Below are 22,678 nucleotides of genomic sequence, written 5' to 3' on the forward strand. Positions count from 1 at the left end.
AGACAAGTTTATCAACATTTTCAAATCTTACACACACTGTTAAAAGGGGATGGCATGCACACAAATATATGTAATGTTCCTCACTTGGTCCATGCACAGCGAATTCTAAATGATTTCACCTTTCCTGATACCAAATACATGAGTGTGATGCTAACAACTATGAAAAAACAGAGAAAAAAAGATATTAAAGCAAAGTACTATCCTGTTTACAGTTTTGTGTTGGTATTACATTGCATAAAATAGACAAAAATTTCACAATGGTGAAGTGTTCAGCCTGTCCAGTATTGTCATTACAAAAGGTCTTCCAAACAAGCAAGAAAACTTTCCAAAGGCTTGGCCAGGATAGTCACAATATAGGAATGTAAATTGGATCACAGGAATTGTAGCATAATTTATAGGAAAAGAGGAAAGGTACAGCAATGACAATTATGTTAATTATCATGCCCATGAACGCATGCAGGTATGTACACATATCTGTATGCATGCATGCATGAATGAATGACACCCTTCACAAATAGGTTGAGAATTTAATATTTTCTTTTGTTTCTTTCTATTTTTGACACATAACTGGAAAATGGCAACAACAACAACAACAAAAATGCCAAAAAGAGCTTCCTTCTGGACAATCAGTGTCAACTGACTGAGAGCATTACAGCTGTAAAGTGATTGTGTTTCACGTTACCATGCCCAATTCAATTGATGCCTGGCAGACTCTGCATATTATGCTCAATTTCACATTAAACCGACTGATAAAAATGCAATATGCTGCAATAATTTGAAAGTGTCATATTCAAACATATACAAACGGAATATTTTCTATATTACACAGCTCAAGCGTTGGGGTCTCGGCATTAAGTGGCACACAGAGAGTTTACATCGTGTCAAATTCAGAGTTAATTTATAGATGGTGTGTGAAAAGGATACATTCTTCAGTAGCCAGCTCAGCCCTTTCACCGTAGGCCAGCAGGACCGGTGTGGTGTGGGTCTGGAACCCTGTGATCGTCTTGGGCTTGCCGGCTTGCCCCACGACATCAACAGCCTACAGGGGAGGAGGAGGGGGAGTGGTAGGAGAGAGAGAAGGCAGGTTAGCGGTGAAAGCAAGTATGATAGCTCGTATGTTATTAAACCCGTTCCTTATGGGATCCCGGTATACCAGGTTCCCGTGGGAGCAACTGATATACGTACGGGAACCTGGTATACCAAGTTCCCAAGATGAAGACAAGAGTGCGTGCTTTCGTGGCCTAAATTCATGTTTCTTTGTGTTATAAAGTCCCCCAAAATGGGTTTGATAAAAAGGTTAGAGTTTATTCTATCAGCACTTGTTCTCTTTCTGTTGGAACAACTCATAAATAACAGTATTTTTTACCTTTGTTCTGATTTAGTTTGCCCTTGCTCTGCTACAAAACTCGTATGAACATGTACATTAGTGATCAAAGCTGATCACAGTAGATACGTGTATCTGTATTCACTGACCCCAGTCATCGCATTCTGGTGCCTGATTTGTGTAGAACAAGAGTCTGGGAGCTCTTCAGCGCAAGCTCTATTCATACATCGCACCAGATCAATATTTCTATTGTTCAAGGGCACATGTAGTTGACCGTGGGGAGGGGATGCTTGCATCGCTTGACTGCTTTCACACAGGTGAATTACCAACCTGTCCGTTCTCTATCGATGGGCTAAAACAATCTTGTTTGGGGACATTGAAGGTATTTACAGAATTGCGGAAGGAACGGGTTAAATTTATGGGAGGGAGTAAAAAAAAAAAAAGACTCTCTTGTATTGCAGAGTATATAAGTTAGAAAGTACATCATGTTTACACAATTCAGCGAGCGCCAAGATTTGCGCAATTAACATGCACGCGAAAGTTCTTGTCTACACTATATGCATTGAACGCCAGTGGAAATTCGCAAAAATTTAATGCCACGAAAAAGACCATCGGCTCTAATTTGCAAAAATTTACTGCCGCGAATATAACATGTTTTACAACAGCTGCAAAGGCAAATAAAGTACTGCGTCTGATCAAAAGGACTTTTACTCATCTGACTAGGGAAGTGTTTGTCCTACTGTAAAGGCCCTTGTTAGACCACTCTTTGGAATATTGCTCTTGTATATGGAACAAACTTTAAAAGAGTGAAGCGAAGAAGTTTGAATCAGTTCAGAGGAGAGCAACAAAGTCGGTATCTGAAGTTAAATCGTTGTCATATTCTGAGAGACTGTTCATGCAAACAAAACACTACTGACCTGACCAACCCGGACTTGGACCGGAAGGGGGCGAAGCTCCTCGTCGAAGGTGACCAGCATGCGGGGTCTCATGGCAGTGACCAGACCGTAGAGCAGATAGTGGGATTTACTCAGGATGGCTGCAGGAGGATACATACGAAGTATACAGAGGTCAAGGGTCAAAGGTCACCATGAAATATTTCTTGTCCAGCTCAAATAGGTGCTACTTGTAAGATCTATGCTATAAAAAGATAAAATGTCGGCAGCAAAACACTCACGCTGCCCACAGAGGTACATACGTGTAGCTCTGCAACTGTTTAGGCAATAGTGTCTGTAATTCTTCTTAGCCTTCAGGAGCATAGGATCTTGACAGTTTAGTCTCAGTTAGGGAGTTTTGAGAAACCACAAAACATAATTTCGGAAGCACAGGCTCCCACATCATTGTATTACTGGGGTGGGGGAAGTGGGAGAGAAGGTTAGCCCTGAAAAGATTTCACTGTACACGTATCAATAACTTCATACTAATGAAATACGCTATATCAAGGGCTTTTTTTAAATTTTATCACGGGATGTGGTATAATTGGTTGCTATTGAGATCTGAAACAGTAATGATGACAATGATGAACATTATTGATAACTGATATTCTGAAATAAAGATATTATTCAGAGGGGTGAAGGCTCAGGTTTGAGTTTCTTCAGTTTGTCTCCCTTCAGTTTGCATTTGTTCCATGTTAGTCATGTCACTGCCGGTAACCAGGGGTAGCCTGGTGGTAGTGTCGCTGCCCGGAAAGCAGTAGATGACAGGTTCGAGTCCGACTGGTTCCTTTTTTCCCGACATGTTTGTTAATTTACAGATCAGCAGTTGCGATCTTAACAAATTTTCATTTGTAGAGGGAGACAAACTGAAGAAACTCAAACCTGAACCGATATTCTCTTCTTGAAATCTTTGTCAGGATTATCACAATGTTGCAAAATGGTTAACATCACTAATATTATCATCGTCTCTTTTATAGTCATCACTACATCGTCTTCTAGAAGGCCACTGATTTTAATAGCAGAGGTCGATTTTAATAGCCACTGTCAATTTTGTTGAAGGAAAAATGACTGCCGTTTCTAAAATCGGACTCCATTTGTCTACAGGATGAGCACCAGGGATGAATAGTGAGAAAGATATAGGGTAGCAAAGTGTGATGTCATAGCTATTCATCGTCATGGAAACTAGTTCTAAGCAACCTCAACTGGGCCCTGTTTCATGACTTAAATATGGCAAGCCAGTGGGTTTTCTATTCATTGTTAATTTCAAAAACTAAAGTTTAAATTTTCAGACGATGATTATTTTCACATTTTGAAGACACGTTTTTTTTTATAGTTGAAAGTGTATTTCTGCCCCAATGTAGATGATATATTGATTTAGTCGTACTGAGTTAAAACATAAGAAAGACTAGAAACGTCGCTTTGGCGACTGGTATGCCTCCGCCATAATGCATGATTTTCCCAATAGGTCTAGATAGTACATGTGGACAATGTCTGATTACATTTTCACAAAATTGGCAAAATATTGAAATGACAAGTTTGTCACAAATGTGTTGAATGTTCACCTTCCTTGACCTAAGTTTAATTGGATGAATAGGAGAGCATGTATCTAGGGATTTAAGGACTTTAACTTGACTTTGACCCATTCATACATTTAGGCATTGAGTAATTTTCAAGGTACAGGTGTGGAGAAAAAGTGCAATTTCTGAATTGAATAGTAAATTGTTACCATTTTCATCTGGCCCTTGACCCTAAAATTCATAAGATAATCACTTTCAGGTAGAACATGCATAATATGTACTAAGTTTCAAGATAACTTGAGCCACTTCGAGATATGGAGGAAAAAGTTAGTTCAGCACTTTCACTTGATCTTTGACCTTTTGACCTTTGAGGCAAAAAAAGAAGAAAAAAAACTTTCCAGAGAATTTCTATTAGGTTACACATGCATACACCAAGTGTAAAAAAATAATAACCCTGCTGGCATTGCATAAATATGAGGGAAATAGTAAAATTTTGAAGTGTTGCACTTGACCTTTGACCCCTGACCTTTGACCCCTTGAACCCTACATTCTCTAGATAATCACTTCCAGTCAGTACATGTATATACTATGTTCCATGAAGATACCTTGAACAATTTTCCAAGGCACGGAGAAAAAAAGAAGTTTTGATATTTTTACTTGACCTTTTGACCTTTGACCTTTGACCTTTGACCTCATGACCCAAACTTTCACCAGAGAATCTTAATTGGGTAATACATGTATACACTAAGTTTCAAGAAAATATCTTCAGGCATTCAATAGATATGGCGAAAATAGTGAAATTTCATGTATTTGACCCTGACCTTTTGACCTTTGACCTTTAACCTCATGACGCAAACTTTCACCAGAGAATCTTTATACACTAAGTTTCAAGGAAATATCTTCAGGCATTCAATAGATATGGTGGAAAAAGTGAAATTTTATGTATTTGACCTTGACCTTTTGACCTTTGACCTTGAGCATGTGCACCCAAAAGTTGATAGGCACAACTTCACCCCCTAATACACATACATGCCAAGTTTCATTAGGATACCTCAACAGGTTTTGATAGTTACCTTGTCCACAAAATTAATTACGGACGGACGGAAGGACGGACGGACGGACGGAAGGACGGATGGACGGACGGACGGACGGACAACCCGAAAACATAATGCCTCCGGCACCACTTCGTGGCGGAGGCATAAAAAATTGGGCACACATATTGGCACTTCATATTCCAGTTGTTTGTAAAGTCAGCGTAAATTTACATACAACTTTATGAAACGGGGCTCTGGCCCAAGTGTTAATGCTCGCACCTGGCTCCAACCCAAGCTATAACAAAAGACTGACATCATCACTATGCTATTTTACAGAAAGGAGCTGGAGCAGCAAACAACTCACTGTTCTTGACATCAAGGAATGCCAGAGTGGTGGCCAAAAGTCCCCCAAGGGCCACCTGGTTTAGGAGCTGCCGGTCACTGTGGTAGGGGGAGAGGGTCAGGGTGCCCTTGGCCAGGTGGGTCAGGCCCTGGGCCAGCCGCACCATGAAGAGGTTGGACGGGTCCTTGGCGTGGTACTGGGCCAGCTGGCGCAGCATGGCGGCCAGACGGGCGTTGTTGGTGCCTGGAGGTGAGGAAGAAGAGGAGGAGGAGGAGGAAGAGGTTGATGATGACTATTAAGATATCCCCACATTCTGGGGTACTGTATTAAAAACATGATATATTCACGGCACGAAATTTTCGCAAATTGGTCAAGAGCGGACTGCCTTTTTCATGGTATGAAATTTTCGCGAACTGCCACTGGCGTTCAATGCATATAGTGTAGACAAGAAATGCTCAAATGCATTTCAATTTCGCGAATCTTGGCGCTCGCGAAATTTACGAAATCAAAATGCACGCAAACATTTCTCGTTTTCCAGTATTATTCTGAGAGGAAAATACCGTACAACAGTAGGAATCGGGAAGGGATTAGATCTGATACAAAGTCTGTACAACTAAACACAGAAAAGTTTTCTCCTTTCTTTGGTGCCATTCTAGCGAAGAAAAAGTAGAAATATGGAAAATATTTCCAGCACTGTTTGTATATTATCGTGGGTTCGAGCCCATGCCAAGCCCGACACGTCTGCCCTTCAGCAAGGCACTTTATCCACATTGCTGCTCTCCACCCAGGAGTATAAATGGGTACCCGGTAGGATGAGAAAGCATATGTTGGTTGATCAGCATACATGTGCGCGCCTGTAAAATGGCTGCGACTGGATGGAATGCTCCCCAGGGAGTGGAGAATTAATGAGCACTGTTAGTGCTGGTTGGAAATAATGTATCCAGTGACCGGGGTAATATTAGTCTGTAAAGCGCATTCAGATACTTAACAAATGTGAAATGCGCTATATAAAAACCAGCTATTATTATTATTATTATTATATTATCCTCTAGAAGAAGCAAAGTAGAAATGGGGAAGGCATTTCTCTGCAGCTTTCCTAATCATTATTCTGAGAGATAAGTTGTTAAAATATGACCATGGGAGAGATATGTCACAAAGCCTTTAAAATAAGTTTATGGATTCATGACTGGATCTATTTCCCGAATGCTCACTATCAGTGACAGAACCAAACTCACCTGCTCCGACGATGCCCATGGCATAGATGGCGTTGTGGGCGACCTCGTTGTCGGGGTCGTGGGAGAACTTGCTGAGGGTGTCCAGGATCTGGAGCTGGGGGTTGGAGACCGAGAGCAGGGCCAGGGCCAGCGGTACGGAGCGGCGGATCACGGGCTCTCCATACCTCAACTACAATAGGAAAATACCAACAGTACATACAGCTTTTTAAAAGATGCTGCAGTGGTACAACTCATGTTTGTTTGTTTGTTTATTTGTTTGTTTGTTTGTTTGAGGGGAGAAATGACAAACTAAGAGTTCTTTGTATATTGTTAACTTTGTTCTTCCATTCATTTGGTAAAATATTTACATACAAAGTTAAAGGCATGTTGACATGCTGGTATAGTGAGCGTCTAGAAGATCTGGAGAGCTGTAGGGGCAATATATTCCAAAGTATTTTTTGATTTCCACAGATTTCACAAATTGACTAACACATGCAAAACTGACTAGAAAAAAAAAAAGGAGAAAATGTTATGTCTCCCGCTAACCTGTATAAAATAAATCTACAGTCAACCTTGCTTAAAGTCGACCTCGCATAATTCAAATAATCACCTAAGTCGAAGGTCTTTTCAAGTCCTCTTCTCTTTATATTCCATTGAGTTTAAACCCTCATATTAAGTCAAATTTTCTCCAAGTCGAAGCTATTTAACTTCAGTCTAAATAGATACTTAGGCAAGGTTGACTGTATATGAAATGTCCTTGTTTGACAAGAAATTAGAATAAGTTGTTTCCTACGCATCTATAGTTACATATACAGGCATCTACCCAAACCTCACTCTCTCCATAAACACCTCTTGGTATACGTACAGGGATGGATCCAGGAATTCAGTTAAGAGGGGGTGCGTTTACAAAATGAAAGGGGGGCGCACACACCCCTCCCCCATTTTTTTCTCTTTTTATTTCTTTTGTTTCAACAAAAAATTGGGGGGGGGGGGGGGGGCGTGCGCCCGGTGCAATCCTCCCTGGATCCGCCACTGGTATATTACTGACAAAAAATGTACTGTACAGTATGCCCAACACGGGGGATAAACCTTTTTAGGCAGTGCGACTCACCAGATGTCCAAAGGCTCTCAGGGCCATCTCGGAGCCAATTTCCTCTCCCATGGCAATGATGCCGATACCGAGGACCGCTACGGCCTGATGGGCGGCTAGCTCGGCGGGCGTGTCCTCCGATTTCTTGTCTTCCTTCTTCTTGTCCTCCTTCTTCTCTTCCACTTTCTCCTCCTCTTCTTCGATGTGCTCGCTGCAGATGTGGAGCAGGTGTTGTACCTTCAGGACGTTGCCGGTGCCTGGATGCGACACAGGTGTGACAGGAGGGTGGTAGGAATGTATTCAGCAGGGGTGTGGTAGGGTGAGGCAGAACAGGGCATAGCAATGGCAATTAAGTTATACTTTCAAGTTGCTTTTTATGATCACCATATTTCTAAACAGCAGCAAAAGCATGGAAAACTCGCAAGGCATGAATGTAAGATGAAATTCTTCAGAAAGTCTTGACGATGCTTCCAAGCTGAAAATCTATACAATGTTCAAGTTTACATGGTAAAGGTACAATTTAAAAAAATATTTCCAAATAACTGCACAAACTGCTATTATTTTGCTCTGCTCTAAAACGGAAACATACGCACAAGAAATATACATGAAATAATACTGTGATTACATAGTGACAGAGCAACCCTAATCGCAAAAAGTTAAAAGTTCAATTCTCATCTCCACCAATACTATACCATCCCTTTAACATGGAGTGGACCCTCCCTTTCCAATGAAGCTATGTCCTGGATCTAATCCAAAGTTAAAGGTTCTGTTTACCTTTGGGAGCAGTGATTTAAAAAATGGTCAAGATATCACTTTTGATGCATACATGTGTAGGTCAGTTGTATCACATAACATTTTACCACATAAAATTCCTGCAATAAAGCTTAAAATAAAAGGAGATATCACCATTTTTCTTAGTAAACCATAACCGTAGACGGTTTAATCTGGAAACATTTCTTATTATAGCTATTGTTCACATTTTGTATATTTAACAATTCTTAACATCGTTTATACCGGTTCAAATTTTTACATTGGCTGTTTCTATCCTTAACTCACATTTTAGAACTATTTTGAAGCACTACTGCTGGGTTCTTTGTCTCATCTGCAAAATGGTAATTTTATGTCTTTGACTTTAATATATGAAACTCACCAGCATATGCGATGACATCGACCAAGATCTTGGCAAACTCTTTGTACGGGTCTGGGAGGACGTCCAGGGCAGCTAGCGTGGCCTCAACGGCTTCCTGCTTGCCTGTCATGGCAACACACAGAGAGGGAAAGAAACAAAGGTTTGTTCTCGATGTAGCTTCATTTCACCTTGCATTTTACATCCGACAAGATGGCTGGATAGCCTATATTCAGCTGTACCAGCTGGTCTTCCATGGGGTTCAGTCATATGTACAGATTTGAAATGCGCCTTGCCTGACTTTGTGATGAATGCCTGAAGCGAGATCTTTTATGTGCTTTGGTTGTGACTCTCTCAGATATGGGACTATCATTTTACGTTCGAAGAGATGAACAGAGTGTTTTGCCTCTTACAAGAGGGGAAGACAGCATGACACAAATTATTGCTCATTAAGATTAACTGGAATTTAAGCCGATGCCCAAACCTGAGCCATGCAATTAGAAGGCAGATACATTACCGACTGAGCCATCTCATCCCCCTCCCCCTCTATCAAGTAATTCAGAGTGTCCAACATTCATACAAGATTTCACAGAACACTCGGGAAGATAATTAAGCTGTTTTAAACTGAACAGATGGACAATGTGAAAATATAATGCCCGCAGGACCCTTTAGGGTCGGGGCAAAAGAAAATATCTGCGCAATCTCCATTTTGCAAGGGTGTCGAAGCACAATTGAGATGGGCTCTGGAAATTCCATACCACAAAATACTCCAAGGTTTATGGTGTAGCCTAGTGAACCAAATTACTGTAAAACGAGGAATGTTCACATGTATTTTGATTTTGCGAATTTCGCGAGTGCCAAGATTCGCAAAATTACAAGAGACCCATGGGTCTAGCGCTCACCTGAGTATCGCAAGTTCACCTTTCACGCAGTCACTACTCTAAATTATTCACAGCTCTACCAAAAATTGACCAGGCATTCTCAAGTAGAAGATGAAAATGTACAATAAGGGCCCAATTTTTTCAAGATTCCTTAATTATTGGGGATTGGGGCACCCTGGGGCCCTTTGGGTGGGGCATGGTGCCCATTTCGATAAATTTAGATCCTGACCCCCTAGGGTTTGACGAAAATCCATCATGAGGTTTTCAGGAAGAAGATGAAAATGTACAATTCAGGCCCCCATTTGGACCTTCCCAACCACCCCCCCCCCCACCCCTGCCCCCAAGAGGGGCACCCCTGGATCTCCTATGAACAAACTCAAAACTACAGTCATTAATGTACTCACTCATAGTATTATCTTAGCTCTATAACTTCTGATTCTAGAGAAGATTTTTAAAGATTCCTTCATTTTGGGGGTTTGGGCCCCCTGGGGGCCCCCTGGGTGGGGTATGGTGCCCATTTTAACAAATTGAGATCCTAACCCCTTAGGGATGCTACCTGCCAAGTTTGGTGAAAATGGGTCATGGGGTTCTAAAGAAGAAGATAAAGATGTACAATTTAGGCCCCATTAGGACCCCTCCTCACCCCCCTCCCCTGGGTCCCAAGGGGGGCACCCCTGATTCTGCCATGAACAAACTTGAAACTGCAGTCATCAATGTACTAACTCATAGTATTAACTTAGCTCCATCACTTCTGGTTCTAGAGAAGAACATTTTTAAAGATTCCTTAATTTTGGGGGGTTTTGCCCCCCTGGGGGCCCCCTGGGTGGGGCATGGTGCCCATTTTAACAAATTGAGTTCCGAACCCCCTAGGGATGCTACCTGCCAAGTTTGGTGAAAATGGGTCATGGGGTTCTCAAGAAGAAGATGAAAATGTACAATTTAGGCCCCATTAGAACCCCTCCCCACCCCCGGGTCCCAAGGGGGGCACCCCTGATCCTGCCGTGAACAAACTTGAAACTACAGTCATCAATGTACTAACTCATAGTATTAACTTAGCTCTATCACTTCTGGTTCTAGAGAAGAAGATTTTTACAGATTCCTTAATTTTGGGGGTTTGGGACCCCTGGGGGCCCCCTGCGTGGGGCATGGTGCCCATTTTAACAAATTGAGTTCCTAACCCCCTAGGGATGCTACCTGCCAAGTTTGAGAAAATTGGTCCTGGGGTTTTTTCGACGCACGACGCACGACGGACGCCGGACGAAGGGCGATCGCAATAGCTCACTTGAGCCTTTGGCTCAGGTGAGCTAAAAATGCACACCAAATTTCTTGTCTACACTATATGCATTGGATTCCAGTGGCAATTCATGAAAATGTCATGCCATCAAAAAGGCTGTCGACTCCAATTCGCGAAAATTTTGTGCCGTGAATATATCATGTTTTACAGTACTGGACTTACCCAGGTATGTGAGAGCCAGGCCCAGGGCCAAGTAGCGAGAGAAGTTGTCCTTTAGCTCCAGCTTGGTTTTCTCCATCAGCGTCTGGAGAATGGTACTCGTCACCTCGCCGTTACAGGTGCCTACTGCGATCAGGCCCAGGGATAAGGCAGTCACCCCCACCACCTACAGGAATGGTTAGACATCGGTAGTCACGGGGTTAAGCATTGAAACACGGTTGGGGTCAGGCTGGGTTGGGTTGGGTTGGGTTGGTGATTTGGTTGGGGTTAGATTCTTGGCTTTAAGTTGGGTAGGAATGAGTTAGGGTTAGGTTTGATAGAGGATTAAGTTGGGTTGGGTTGGGTTGGGTTGGATTTGGTTGGGGATTGGTTATGCTTTATGAATCGGTTGGGGATTGGTTTTTGGTTTAAGGTTGGGTTGGGGGATATTATGATGGTGATTGTGTTGAGGGCTAGGTTGGAGTTGGGTTGGGGGTTGGGTTTCAAGTTGTGTTGGGTGTGGGATTGAGTGGGGGTAAAATGGAGCAGGGCTTGAAAAGGTTTGGCGTTGGTTTTAGTGTGATTGGTTTTACTTTGCATACAATAGGTTTGGTTGGTAGTAGAATAGGCCCTTAAAAGTTATCAAGCAAGAAAAAAAATCTGCATCTACATAGCATGAACACTATTACATCATCCCACTAGTTTCTGATGATATGAGCAGAAACCTTGTACTTTCAAGTTGGGTGCAGGTAACTTTTAAATATATGCATGAAAGCTAAATCTGACATTTAGCAAAAAGAAGAAGGCTCTTGTTTCTCAACAGTTTTTGTTACAAGTCACTGTTTGAAATGAGAGGGGTCTTCAACCCGAGCCATACTAAGTAAAACTATATGCATAGTTTCACTACTGTGAAAGTGGTTTCTTCCGCGTACAGATACTTTCGCGGTTTCCATCAATGCCGACTTTTTCTCGTGTGTTTAAATTCGCAGTCGGCAAAATCTGAATTCACAGTTCGCAAAAACTGTTTTATTTTGCACATGAAAACCCAAACTATAATCCAATTATTCTTTTATTTGTGACCCTGCACCTCAAAACAAACAAAAAGTCGCCAGACATTAATTTTCAGTTAAGACCATATTCTGAAAGAGCAGACTTTAAGCCTTAAAATGATGTATAACTCAAATCAAATGGACTCTCCTATAACCTATCTAAATATTGGAAAGAAAGCACAAACTCAGGAAAAGTGTGAACTGAGAAAAGAGGCTCTGAAGTACAGTGTCTATTCAAGTGCTTAATCTTTACCAAACCGTGCTTGCTGTGCGATGAACGGGACAAAAAACAGGAAGTAAACCACCAGAGTAACAACAATGAAGGGATTATCAGATTAAAGTGAAATTAAGCATGCCTCATTAACACATTCTGTCCATAATTAATGCCAACTTTCAAAGCAGTAGCACTATCCTTTCAAAAGTTATTAGAGTTGAAAGTGAAGAGTGTGGACAAGGTTTTTCAGAAATGAAAAAGGGATTCTAAAGACACACCTAATCACACTATTCTACCAAAAATGTTTGAGATAAACTGCTAAAAAAACACACTTTCCTGCCCGTTTTATGATACCAAATTTTAGCATAATGTAAAAGAAGACCCGCTCTTTCAGAAAATATGAAAAAGTCAAGTTCGGCTAAGTTGACCCATTTCACTTATTTTCAGTCCTCACGCAAAATCAGTGTGTGCGACTTTATGTTCGTTTTGAGGTGCACGGTCACATTTATTAATTAGAAATTAGAATTAAAGGCAGGCTTACCTGAAATCCCTTCTCTCGAGTACTTTATAACATGCTTGTACCTACATTGCGCAGTATCGCTGTGTGTGTGTTGACCATCATTACACTCAATGCGCGGAATCTTTGTGTGTGCATGTGCGCAACAGCGTTGTAACAAGCGGCGAGTTGAAAACATTTTCGCGTGATGTTAAATTTGCGGTTCAACCTCAAAGCGCGAAAATAAAACCACCGCGAAAGAAACTACTTTTACACTAATTGGAAATTTGTTTCACATACTTTGGGCAGTCTGACCACGAACATCCCACAAAACTTTATACCAGCTACACTTCTCACAAAACTTACCAGCTACACTTCTCACAAAACTTACCAGCTAAACCTCCAATAAAACTTACCAGCTGAACCTCCGATAAAACTTACCAACTAAACTTCCTATAAAACTTACCAGCTTAACTTCTCACAAAACTTAACTTCTCACAAAACTTACCAGCTAAACTTCCCACAAAACTTACCAGCTAAACTTCCCACAAAACTTACCAGCTAAACTTCTCACAAAACTTACCAGCTAAACTTCCCACAAAACTTACCAGCTAAACTTCTATCAAAACTTACCAGCTAAACTTCCCACAAAACTTACCAGCTAAACTTCCCGCAAAATTTACCAGCAGGCACTTGGGAAGTTTTTAGATTCTTGCAAAAACTATGCATAATTTTGTGTAGTGTGGTAACACAGGGCTGGAACTCCAAGCAAGGGTTTGCCACATGATCTAATCCATTTTGTGCTGTCTACGCACATTGCACATTATGTTGCTTGCTGTTGCATTTTTGCATATTTTTTTTTGTAACGTTTGAGGGTGCACTATTTTGCCTGTGTGGAGCATGCCTCTTAGAGGCCAAAACTACAGGTTACATGTAGTTTCATATCATTCAAACCAGGCAAAATTTTATCAGCAGCATGATCACATGCTGAAACTCAAGACAGTTAACTGGAAGTAAACTAAACATAGTTTCGCATAGACTGACTGGGGCTTTTGTGAACCTACATGCAGGGGCGGATCCAGGGGGGAGAGCACCGAGCACACGCCCCCCTTATTTTTTTTCTTAAAACAAAAGAAATAAAAGGAAAAAATGGGCGAGAGTTGCATGTGCCCCCCCCCCCCCCTCCCTTTTAAGTTTTGGAAAGGTGCCCCCTGTTTACGGAATTCCTGGATCCGCCCCTGTACATGTACGTACAGGTAAAGCTGGTATGAGTTCAGCGACCTACCTCCATGCTGGACTTCGAGTCTGCCAGAGCTGGTAGAAGAAGCTGGATGACATCTTCACGATTCGAGCCCGCATAGGCCAAGCCAAGCCTGTTTGAGGTAAGAATTTAGAGGACGGTAGAGGCAAATGTGAATAATATGCCGCGCAGTAGCATTTTGTGTTGCATAATGTAGGTCTGCCATACAAGGCAGTACAAATGCTAGCAAAAGTGTATTTATAACCATAATTGAATGTAAGACTGTGGACACCCACACACACACAAACTCCAAACTCTGATAAAATTGCAAATATCAGTGGAGCAACTTGTTGGTAGTGCATAATGCCATACGGGTTAATATCTTTTAAACACATGATCACAAGCTCTTTTCAAGTACATTTACTGTGTGTAAATTTTCCAACTTCAATATTGAAGTCAGATAAAACAGACATCTCCAAACAGACAAACACACACACACACACAAAAAATACCACACACACTGAAATAACCATCATCATTTTGAAAAACAAAGGATTACAAATCCCTCTCCATTTTAACAAATCCTGTCATTCATCCTCAATATTACTGTCCCTTACATGCTGTATCTGTCATGGGTAAAATAATCTCACACATGACCATCTGGAATCTTCTGCACTTACAGCTGGCCTTCACTGCTCATGAACTATAAAAGCACTTTGCCAAACTGGATTGGGAGAGCTGTCAGGGGGGTGGACAGTATACACCTTTAATATGAAGATATCCTCATGATGTTACATGACACATAGTTAGACAGTCTAGTCTACTGATAAGACTTAATGCGTCATATGCCATGGAAGCATCAAATCAAATGGCTTTTGAGATGGTATGTCTAGATACTTGCGTGCCTCGTCCAACCTTACTGCGATGACAATTCCACGTGCGCTTCGTTTCCAGCACTGTCAGCTCAGTTGCTCTGAGAAGGCTGGGTGAGGTCAGGGGTCAATCTCCACATAGATGCCTCCCTGGACGATCCTTGACTGTGGTGGCATCTGCACTTTTGAATCATTTGTCTGTGCTGTCACAAGCTACATACGTTGAGACGGTAGAATACGTATTTCATGTTCTTTGAGTTCTTCACCTGTTTCTCCCATGTAGATTTTCCCACACTCTCAAGGTATTTTGTATGCCCCTGGTTAAGCGTGTCTGACTTGAAGGCTGGATGCCTCCAGGATACACTGGACAATCCCCCGTTCTCAAAAGAACGTCACCTTGAAAACCAGTCTTGTTCGTCTCCACAACACAGCAGATGTTAGTGACTAGAGCTGGTCCTTTCATTTGACAACCCTCTGTTCTAAAAAGAACATCACTTTGAAAACCACTCTTGTTCTTCTCCAAAGAAGGGCAGATGTTTTTTTACGTGCAGCAGTTCTTTCTTTTTCAACTCTTTCATTCTCAAAAGAATGTCACCTTCAAAATCAGAGTCGTTCTTTTCCACAGCAGGGTCCATGTCTTTGATGTGCGGTAGTTCTTTCATTTTCCATTCCTCCGCTCTCGAAAGAACGTCAACTTGAAAATCAGAGTCGTTCTTCTCCACAGCAGGGTACATGTCATTGATGTGCGGCAGTTCTTTCATTTTCCATTCCTCCGTTCTCAAAAGAACGTCACCGTGAAAATCAGATTTGTTCTTCTCCACAGCAGGGCACATGTCACTGATGTGCGGTAGTTCTTTCATTTTCCATTCCTCCGTTCTCAAAAGAATGTCAACTTGAAAATCAGAGTCGTTCTTCTCCACAGCAGGGTACATGTCATTGATGTGCGGCAGTTCTTTCATTTTCCATTCCTCCGTTCTCAAAAGAACGTCACCGTGAAAATCAGATTTGTTCTTCTCCACAGCAGGGCACATGTCACTGATGTGCGGTAGTTCTTTCATTTTCCATTCCTCCGTTCTCAAAAGAACGTCAACTTGAAAATCAGAGTCGTTCTTCTCCACAGCAGGGTACATGTCATTGACGTGCGGCAGTTCTTTCATTTTCCATTCCTCCGTTCTCAAAAATAACGTCACCGTGAAAATCAGATTCGTTCTTCTCCACAGCAGGGCACATGTCACTGATGTGCGGTAGTTCTTTCATTTTCCATTCCTCCGTTCTCAAAAGAACGACAACTTGAAAATCAGAGTCGTTCTTCTGCACAGCAGGGTCCATGTCTTTGATGTGCGGTAGTTCTTTCACTTTCCATTCCTCCGCTCTCAAAAGAACGTCAACTTGAAAGTCAGAATCGTTCTTCTCCACAGCAGGGTCCATGTCATTGATGTGCGGTAGTTCTTTCATTTTCCATTCCTCCGTTCTCAAAAGAACGTGAACTTGAAAATCAGAGTCGTTCTTCTCCACAGCAGGGCACATGTCACTGATGTGCGGTAGTTCTTTCATTTTCCATTCCTCCGCTCTCAAAAGAACTTCAACTTGAAAGTCAGAATCGTTCTTCTCCACAGCAGGGTCCATGTCATTGATGTGCGGTAGTTCTTTCATTTTCCATTCCTCCGTTCTCAAAAGAACATCAACTTGAAAATCAGATTTGTTCTTCTCCACAGCAGGGTACATGTCATTGATGTGCGGTAGTTCTTTCATTTTCCATTCCTCCGTTCTCAAAAGAACGTCAACTTGAAAATCAGATTTGTTCTTCTCCACAGCAGGGTACATGTCATTGATGTGCGGTAGTTCTTTCATTTTCCATTCCTCCGTTCTCAAAAGAACGTCATCGTGAAAATCAGATTTGTTCTTCTCCACAGCAGGGCACATGTCACTGATGTGCGGTAGTTCTTTCATTTTCCATTCCTCCGCTCTCAAAAGAATGTCAACTTGAAAATCAGAGTCGTTCTTCTCCACAGCAGGGCCCGTGTCATTGATGTGCGGCAGTTCTTTCGTTTTCCATTCCTCCGTTCTCAAAAGAACGTCAACTTGAAAATCAGATTTGTTCTTCTCCACAGCAGGGTACATGTCATTGATGTGCGGTAGTTCTTTCATTTTCCATTCCTCCGTTCTCAAAAGAACGTCATCGTGAAAATCAGATTTGTTCTTCTCCACAGCAGGGTACATGTCACTGATGTGCGGTAGTTCTTTCATTTTCCATTCCTCCGCTCTCAAAAGAATGTCAACTTGAAAATCAGAGTCGTTCTTCTCCACAGCAGGGCCCGTGTCATTCATGTGCGGTAATTCTTTCATTTTCCACTCCTCCGTTCTCAAAAGAACATCATTTTCAAAAACAATACTGTTTTTCTCCACAGCAGGGCACAAGACACAATTGATGTGTGGCGATTCCAATATTGGAAGCTCCTTCATAATCCATTTTGTATAAATTTTTCTGTTCACTCCCTTCTCCTGGATCGATGAAGTACGGGCCTGGTTGTCCAGGGCATCACTGGGTACCTGCTTGGCTTCCCTTGAGCCGCAGATCAAACCCCAATCTCTGAGAAAGAAGTTTTGTTTTGTTATTCTCCTTCACACAAGTGACAATCACTTCTTTTTATAGTAACGTTCAATTTCTTCGCACAGACTGCTTCCTTTGGCCTGGGGAAAGTCACAGTATTCGTGAAGCATCTCACAAAGTAAGACATGACGGAAGGTAGTTCCTGACTCGGGAAAAATTTGTCTCAAATTTTCCTGTGATCACGTACTCAGTGTAGTAGACATACCTCACATGGGAAAGTGTTTTTAAGGCCATCCCTTCCATACGCACTGTCCTTGAAATGAATTAACTCGAGTGCTGTATCAACAAGTATTGGTAGAAAATTGTTTATATTGATAAAGGTGATTCCTTCTCAAAACTCTGAAGTTACTTTGCTCATCCCTTCAAGTTTCTTGGATGCTCTACCGCCTGGCCACAATTTCTGCATACCTTATCTCGACCTCATGTGGAAATATGTAATCAAGAGTAGACCTTCGCTTCCGTGTGCATTGGTAGTGAAATAGATGAATCTGAAAGGTGCCTCACCAAGTGTGGGTGGCAAACTTCTTGATATTTAGAACTGCGATTCCTTCTCGAAACTCTGCAGTGACTTGGCATACCCACTGAAGTTTATCTGATACTCTTATGGCTGGCCACAAATTCTTCTTAGCCCACTTCGACTTCACATGCTATACTTTTTTTTTTTTTTTAATTGATGAATCTGAGTGATGCATGAAAAGGTATTGGTGGAAAACTTGTTGATATTTTTTAACAATGATTCCTTCTTGAAGCCCTGAAATGACCTTGCGTAACCTTGGAAGTTTACATGATGATCTGACGGATGGTCACAAATTCTGCGTACTGCGTTTCGACCTCACGTGGGAATGTGCTTTCAGGAGTTTCCTTTCTGCTTGCATCGTCAGAGAAATTAATATGTTTGAGTGGTTTATCAGCAAGTATGGGGGGAAAACTTGTTGATATTCATAACAGTGATTCTTTCTGGAAACTCTGAAGTAACTTTGCATATCCCCTGAATTCTATCTGACAATCTGATGGTTGGACGTACATCAATTCTGCATACGTACCACATTTCGACCTCATATGGGTGTTATGTTTTCAAGACGTATTCTGCATACTGTGCTTTGATGATGAACTGGACTGATACCTCGCTCCAATGAATAACTAAGAATTCGCCGTAGGTATGACTTCCTGCATGGATACTAAGAGCAATCCAAGCTTCATGTGCAGCACGACTCTGTAGAAGACTGTTCAGCGCACTGGAGACTGACACTTTCTAATTCACATTTGAAGAGCTATCAAATGCTGTGACCACTATTTATTGCCATGAAAGGCAAGAGCCATTTATATTAAATATGATTTTCATTCTCATGTGCTCATAGCATTCTCCTGAGAAGACAACAGTAGACACTGTTTTTGCAATCTCAATAAAAGCATGTCAAACGGTGAGGGGAGTTGATGGGAAGATGTTCGTTTGGTGTCGCTGAATATGAAACTAAACAATAAGCCAGCTTGAAGTTCCGCTCTGCATTCTCTGAGTGCTTTTCTAGTTTAACATACACCTACACAAACACAGACACTACCACTGGGACACCAACACCAAAAGCCACATCATTGCATTACCACCATGCATACCCAGCGTTGTCATCCGTGTCTACACCGGAGGAAGCGCTATTCGCGATTTCAATGCCTTACCCAAATATAGCACCTATCCTCATGGCGTTGTTGTTGTGTAGGATGTAGTCGGAGAGGAGGGCAAGGGCCGGGTCACACTCGTTCCTCACGCCGGAGTTCACGATGCCGCAAGCCAAGAGGGCGCCAGACTGGAGAGAAAAGAAAAACACCATCCAGTCACTATCAGAAGTAAAGAGAGTCTGGCCAACTGCTGGCAATTGGGGCCATGTCGTCACCCAGCGTATTAGGCATTGGAGGGTTACCATGTACGCTCAGACATTATACGTAATTAAAGCAAGCAAAGTAGAGGGTAGTTAACAAAGGGCACATTGTATGTGCTCTGTCTGGTAACAACATGGCGGCATGTACACATGTAAGATGTACATCACAAGATTAGTCAATGACCAATCACGGGCTTCAAAGCTAACAAGTCGAAAACTAAGTTGGCCAGACTCTCTTTATCTATGGCACTGTTCACTGTCAGCCGGGTTTTGCCTAACATGACGGGCACTCACTCAACCAATCTATTTCATGTTAATGAGTAATTGGTGGCCGAAGTGTCTAAAACAGATTCGAGAACAAGTACACTAATGGCAGGTCAAGATATTAGTCTGATGGAATTCAGTGTTGTAGTTTTCACTTTAACTTTATTTTATGACCTTACCAACTAATAGGTGACCAAAGCTTCTAAAGTAGCTGCAAGAACAAGTAAACTAATTGCAAGTAGGGTAAGTCAAAAGCAGGTCAAGGTGTTCGAGTTTTCCTTAAACAACTTTGTTGTACAACCTTGCCAATAGGTAGCCCAAATTAATGGTTCCAATTTAGGCCATGGACAAAAAAAAAAAAAAAAAAGTGCAAAATGGAGACAACCAATGACAATGAGCCTACGCTTCAATGCACGTACACGTATTCGCTGACCGGTGCTACAAACGTGCTTTTCAAATGTATCCCGGAGGGCAGCGAATGAATTGGGCCACCCATGAATCTCCAACGCTAATTGTTTTCTTAAATATACCATCAAGACGATGCTGAAAAGGAAAGAGATGAAGAACAAATGATGGAGGAAGATAAAAGAAAGGGAGGGATACCTTGAAGCAGTCTTTATAGTATGCCATTCAAAATGACGCCATGAAGGATAGAGCAGGGGAAGGTATGATGGAGGAAGATAAAGGAAAGGAAAGGATACCTTGATGTAGTCTTTAGAAGTTTGCCATTCAAAATGATGTCAAGAAAGATAGAGCAGGGGAAGGTACGATGGAGGAAGATATAGGAAAGGAAAAGTTACCTAATACAGAGACTCCAACTCTCCCATCGAAAATGTTTTTGCAAAATCTCCCGTTCTCCCGCTTGAGATTTAATTTCTCCCGCCCTGGCTCTATGTCTCCCGTTGGAAAGGATTTCTTACATATTGTTATTGTATGTTGGAAATAATGAGCCTTAGATAGCACCAGAGAGCATCTAGAACCCTAGGAACTTCGCGCTTCGCACACATCAACTTGGAGTCTCCCATTTGTTAGGGGTTTCGGGCGGGAGAATCTCCAGATCAGAGGTGCTTTGGGTTGGAGTCTCCGCTAATATAGTCTTTAAAGCATGCCATTCAAAATGACACCAAGAAGGATAGAGCAAGAGAATGAACGAGGGTGGAAGATAAAGGTATCACATACCTGCCAACATTTCAAGATGAATTATCTTACTCGTGGATTGCAAAAATCTTATTTTATATGCAAACTGAAGTTAAAAATCTTACTTTCGGTCAAATCTTCAGAAAATACACATGAAAGGTATGTCTAAATATTTTTTTTTAATCTGATTTCTCTGACAAACAAGGAAAAGTAGAAATTACGCGGTGCGTAATATATGTCCCCGCCGGAAGTAGCATTTAGTAGCACAATGTACAATATAGGTAAAAAGATCAAGGTCAAAGGTCAAAGAAGTCAAAGGTCAAAATTTTGAAGCCCTCACCTAGTGCCATCACATAAGGCAAACGGAATCGAAATCGGGTTAGAAATGGGGAAGGAGTAGCATTTTGTAGCCAATGTACAATGTAGGTAAAAACTCAAGGTCAAAGGTCAAAGAAGTCAAAGGTCATAATTCTGTGTAGAAGTTTTGAAGCCCTCACCTAGTGCCATCACATAAAGCAAACGGAATCGAAATCGGGTTAGAAATGGCGAAGGAGTAGCATTTGGTAGTAATATGTACAATACAGGTCAAAAATCAAGGTCAGAGGTCAAAGAAGTCAAAGGTCAAAATTCTGTGTAGAAGTTTTGAAGCCCTCACCTAGTGCCATCACTTAAAGCAAACGGAATTGAAATCGAGTTACAAATGGCGAAGGAGTAGCATTTTGTAGCAAAATGTACAATATAGGTCAAAAATCAAGGTCAAAGGTCAAAGAAGTCAAAGGTCAAAATTCTGTGTAGAAGTTTTGAAGCCCTCACCTAGTGCCATCACATAAAGCAAACGGAATCGAAATCGGGTTAGAAATGGCGAAGGAGTAGCATTTTGTAGGCAATGTACAATATAGGTCAAAAATCAAGGTCAAAGGTCAAAGAAGTCAAAGGTCAAAATTCTGTGTAGAAGTTTTGAAGCCCTCACCTAGTGCCATCATATAAAGCAAACGGAATCAAAATCGGGTTAGAAATGGCGAAGGAGTAGCATTTTGAAGCAAAATGTACAATATAGGTCAAAGGTCAAGGTCAAAGGTCACAACTGAAATTCTGTATAGAAGTTTCAAAGCTCTCATGTAGTGCTATCATATAAAGCAAACAGAATCAAAATCAGGTTAGAAATGGCGAAGGAGTAGCATTTTGAACATTTTGATCACACACGGACGCACGGACGGACGCACGGACGGACACACGGACACACAGACACACACACGTACGGAGCCCGTTTCATAGTCCCCTGCTCGAACTCGTTCGGCGGGGACAAAAATCTGATTTTGCTATTTTTAACGTCAAAAATCTTACTGAATCTGATAAAATCTTACTAGTTGGCAAGTATGGTATCATAATAGGAAAGGAAAAGATACCTTGATGTAGTCTTCCGATGAGTAGAGATACTTGTCGATCTGTGTGAGTCCTCCGTCAACGTCCCAGAGGAGGACCAGGCCCAGGGATGCTGTGGTACTCAGCATTCCTGCCATACAGACAGAGCACAGTGGCTACTTCTTATTATTCCTGATCATATTACAATATCATGCATTATTAGATCTGCAATGCTATCAAAAGTTTATGATACACCACCTCGTCCCTGACTGACAATGGGAACAGCTGTCTCACGCACGTGCAGTAAAACATTTTTTTTTTTCTCTCTGAAGTTTTTTACCTAATAGGCTACTAGCATCACAGATTTACAGCATGCTAATAATGCAAGCTTGCTTCTACAATGTTTATAAAAACGGTACAGTCAAACAATGTTTTTCTCTTCTTCCTGTTTTTCCACACCTGTAGTATTCACATGCCTGTGGTGTCTTTGTGACAAATGCAGTCACTAACAAGAGATCTAAGAACAAAATAATATCTATATGTGCGGTCAGGTGCTTTATCTTTGTATCACAGTTCTTATCATTCAAAATCAGAAAAAATATTTTGCTGGCCAAACATGATCGTCTGATTTGGTGCAAAAATTAAGTAGTTCATTACTGCTTGAGTCTA

General features: G+C 41.6%; 1 protein-coding gene across 1 annotated transcript in view; it reads right to left on the bottom strand.

The window, feature by feature from the left end:
- Positions 1 to 22,678, bottom strand: part of LOC140226539 (26S proteasome non-ATPase regulatory subunit 2-like) — a 57,954-nt gene that overhangs the window by 2,382 nt on the left and 32,894 nt on the right. The window contains exons 10-19 of the mRNA XM_072306989.1: positions 22,054 to 22,160; positions 19,047 to 19,174; positions 13,938 to 14,025; positions 10,918 to 11,080; positions 8,605 to 8,706; positions 7,476 to 7,711; positions 6,386 to 6,554; positions 5,172 to 5,393; positions 2,242 to 2,360; positions 925 to 1,039 (exon numbers count right to left, since the gene is read on the bottom strand). Of these exons, the coding sequence (XP_072163090.1) occupies positions 925 to 1,039; positions 2,242 to 2,360; positions 5,172 to 5,393; positions 6,386 to 6,554; positions 7,476 to 7,711; positions 8,605 to 8,706; positions 10,918 to 11,080; positions 13,938 to 14,025; positions 19,047 to 19,174; positions 22,054 to 22,160 (1,449 nt within the window). The remainder of the gene's footprint in view (positions 1 to 924; positions 1,040 to 2,241; positions 2,361 to 5,171; positions 5,394 to 6,385; positions 6,555 to 7,475; positions 7,712 to 8,604; positions 8,707 to 10,917; positions 11,081 to 13,937; positions 14,026 to 19,046; positions 19,175 to 22,053; positions 22,161 to 22,678) is intronic.

The sequence above is a fragment of the Diadema setosum genome, chromosome 3 (assembly GCF_964275005.1).
Source record: "Diadema setosum chromosome 3, eeDiaSeto1, whole genome shotgun sequence".
Taxonomy (NCBI): domain Eukaryota; kingdom Metazoa; phylum Echinodermata; class Echinoidea; order Diadematoida; family Diadematidae; genus Diadema; species Diadema setosum.